Here is a 3,502-nt window from a genome sequence, read left to right as displayed (position 1 = left end):
AAAGATGCTGGAATTGGAAGTTATCCCCCCTCCCGAATCAAACAATTGTTTCTTTTTGTGTTTTTGCTTGTCAAATTCGTTTATCCCCCCTTTTCAAATTCGATTTTACGTGACTGCTATAAGTGCAATATATGTAAATCTATATGCGATTTTCGTAAAAAAAAAAAAAAAAAGAGACTGAGCATGACAAAATCAACTTGTATTTGATAGTGGGGGATTGAATATGTACAAAATATATCGTTTATGATAAATTGTGTGTATTTTCAATAATTTAATCCAAAATAGTATATTCCGTTTTCCGTTCCGTTCCGCGTTCCGTTCCGTTTTCCGTTCCGCGTTTTAGCAACACCCGCATGTTTCCATGTCATCTTTGCAAAGACTTAAAAATATAAAGGTAGAATTTTTTTCAAATAAGTTATGTTAAAAATTGTAATTGGACTCAATAATCAGTTAATTAATAAACTATTGATCACTGGATTATAAACTAGTGGATGAAAAGAAAGGTCAACACTATGTTAAGCTATAAAAGCAAGGACTTTAAATCATGCCCATAAACTTGAAGAGTAGAAGTTACGTCGAGCCAAAATGAATTTTAACATCACAGTTTCTGAAGAAGATACTCGCTACAACATTCCGGTGGTAGGACTTGGTACACCCTATTTCTATCTTATTCATATCTTGACGCTTACTTGTTCAGTATGCAGCATCACATCGGTACTTACTATTCTTGTTATATCGTTTCGGTTTAAAACTGCACACACTTTCTTTAAATCATGGTCAAAGTGCGAACGTTTTGCCGTTTATTTGGCTCTTTGTGATGGTTTCCTTTGCTTAGGACAATGTATGGATCACATTCAAATGGTCATAGCTAAAGACCATGTTCATCCGATTGAGCTGTGTGAATTCTATGGTTTCATAACATTCCTTTTTTGTGCTGCCCAAATGTTTCTAGTATCTATCATTGCAATTAATGCATTTGTACTCATGAAATTTAGTAAAAATATTTTTCTTGGAAAATATGATTGGAAGCTTTACTCGCTAATGTTTGGAATCCCGTTTTTTGAATGCCTTGGTGCAACTTTTGCAGATGAAATCGGACCTATCGGTGCCATGTAAGTACTAATTCTTTTAATTATATTGAACATAACACACACTTATTATGTTCCCCAAACGAAGTTGGGGAACATATTGTTTTTACTCTGTTTCTTATTATTATTATTCTTATTATTATTATTATTATTTTTCTTCCTGGGAAAATCTTTTCCGCGAGTGATCTTGTAAACAACACATCCGACTTAGGTGAAACCTTTTTAGGGTAAGTAGGCATGTTATGTAGATTTGCGGAATCAAGGTCATTTTGCGCGCACGTGCTTGCACGAGCGCGCACGTGCAAAACTTAAAATGACCAATATATAATGGATATAACCGTAACTTTTCTATTTTGTGACGAAATGTTTTGAAACGTATAATGTAAAGATATATTAGTAGTATGCACAAGATGACATGGTCAAAATAGCAAGATCGCACGCGCATGCACGTGCACTTCGCTTTGATTGGCTGAAACTAAAGTCTCAATATCTTTTTTGTTTTTTTATAAAATCATTTGAAATTTTGAACATAGTCATACATTAGGGAGATCTACAGCCTGTAATATAAGATTTATCATGAAAGCATGTGCATGCACATGTGCTTGCAAGAGCTCGCACGTGCAACACGAGAAATGTCCAATATAATTGATACAGACGTAACTATTTAAATTATTGATGAAATGCTTTGAAATTCATATTATAAGTATGTATTTGAAGGATAGACAAAATGACATGGTCAAAAAAGTAAGATCTCACGCGCATGCACGTGCGCTTCGCTCTGATTGGCTGAAACTAAAGTCTCAATATCTTTCTTGTTCCTTGTCATAATCCTTTGAAATTTTGAACATAGACCTACATTATGAAGATCTACTGCGTGATGTATAAGAATTTTCATGAAAGCATGCGCATGCCCACGTGCTGCAATCTGATTGGCTGAAACTTTAAATGGCTATATCTCCTTTGTTTATTGACGAAATGCTTTGAAATTTAAAACATAGTCATGCATTACGATATATTACAATATGATGTAGAAAAAAAATCATGAAATCACGCGCATGCACGTGTGCTGCAATCTGATTGGCTTAAACTTGAAATGGCTATAACTCCCTTGTTTTTCAACCAAACAGGATGGGATTTAGAATATAGATAGATATAAGGGACTCCTACAAAAAAGTATGGTCATCATGCACGTGCACGCACGTGCATGCATTTGGAACGAGTGAAATGAAAAATACGTTTGAAAGAATGATTTTTAATACTTTTGGACTGAATGCTTTAATATATTGTATATTAAAATATGTAGATAGTGTAGACAAGATGATATGATCATAACGCACATGCATTCACATGCGCACGGGTGCAATGCTAAATTTTGAATATAATTGGTATCCTTCTGAGAAAACGTTGTTAAAGTCAAAAATGCACAGAGTTTTTCTTATTTAATGAAGCTTACAGGGAATATGGCACCAAAAAGGAGTTGGGGAGCGTTTGGGGAACATCTGTAACGGTTCCCGTTACAATTAGCACTAGTTTCATATTACATTGTAAATTTTACTGGGAAAAAGACGTTAATGGTCACCTAACAAAAAATCTTTATTCATTTGATAACTTCAACTTTTCAATCGTTAATTTCCCTGACTTTCTTTAAATTATTATTTTTAGAGTGTACGATATTTGGCGTAAAATTGAATTTTGAACAAGTTAGCGCAGATTTGAATTAGCGCATTTCTTAATGTTACTATGAAAATCAGATGTGGATACTTAAAAATTCCAAGGACCTTTTGGACAACTTGAAATCACAAGATTTACCAAAATCAAAAGCTTAAAAACTTACGACTTTTCAACTTTATACACAACCATTACCAACGATAAGTTAAAGTCCATGCGTTTCGTTTTGATACCATTAACAGCTGCTTTTAAAATAAAAAACTGAACTCGTAAATTTACTTACCGTGACATTGGTCATTTGCAAAATTTATTTTATATCAAAATAGTTCTTATGAAAAAACAAGTCAGAATGATTTAATTTTTATTCATGGAACTTAATATTTTTGTAAAAATCGGGGTCTTTAAAGATCGCAGATAGTGCGCACGGACCAAGGTGAAAATTCCATAAACTCTAATAAAAAGCGTTCGGATTAAAATGATTATTTTCTATATAAAACAAGTCAAAACTTAATAAAAAATATATGTAACACAAATAAACAAGCTATAATCATTTTCTGATATTGTAAGTATCGCTTTCTGTATAGACAGTGAAAATACTAAACAAAAACCCTAACAAATATGTGTCAAAACTCGACAGAAAAAGCGACGTCGGCCGTCTGCACGGGTTAGAGTCCAATCAAAAAATATGTTTTAAAACGGTTGAAACGACGTAAGAGACAAATCATTTATTAAAAAAACTCAAAATT

General features: G+C 33.1%; 1 protein-coding gene across 1 annotated transcript; it reads left to right on the top strand.

Moving 5' to 3' along the window:
• Positions 1–585: 585 nt before the first annotated feature.
• On the top strand, positions 586–1,112 carry LOC134264919 (uncharacterized; the record flags this gene model as incomplete). Its single annotated transcript, XM_062747171.1, has 1 exon — positions 586–1,112. A coding segment is annotated over exon 1 (527 nt), but the record flags the coding sequence as incomplete, so codon positions are not given.
• Between the last annotated feature and the right edge of the window lie 2,390 nt (positions 1,113–3,502).

This window comes from Saccostrea cucullata, unplaced genomic scaffold (genome assembly GCF_032062105.1).
Source record: "Saccostrea cucullata isolate Sc308-1 unplaced genomic scaffold, CSIRO_AGI_Scuc_v1 ctg11132, whole genome shotgun sequence".
Taxonomy (NCBI): Eukaryota; Metazoa; Mollusca; class Bivalvia; order Ostreida; family Ostreidae; genus Saccostrea; species Saccostrea cuccullata.
This window is presented reverse-complemented; position numbering and strand designations above follow the sequence as displayed.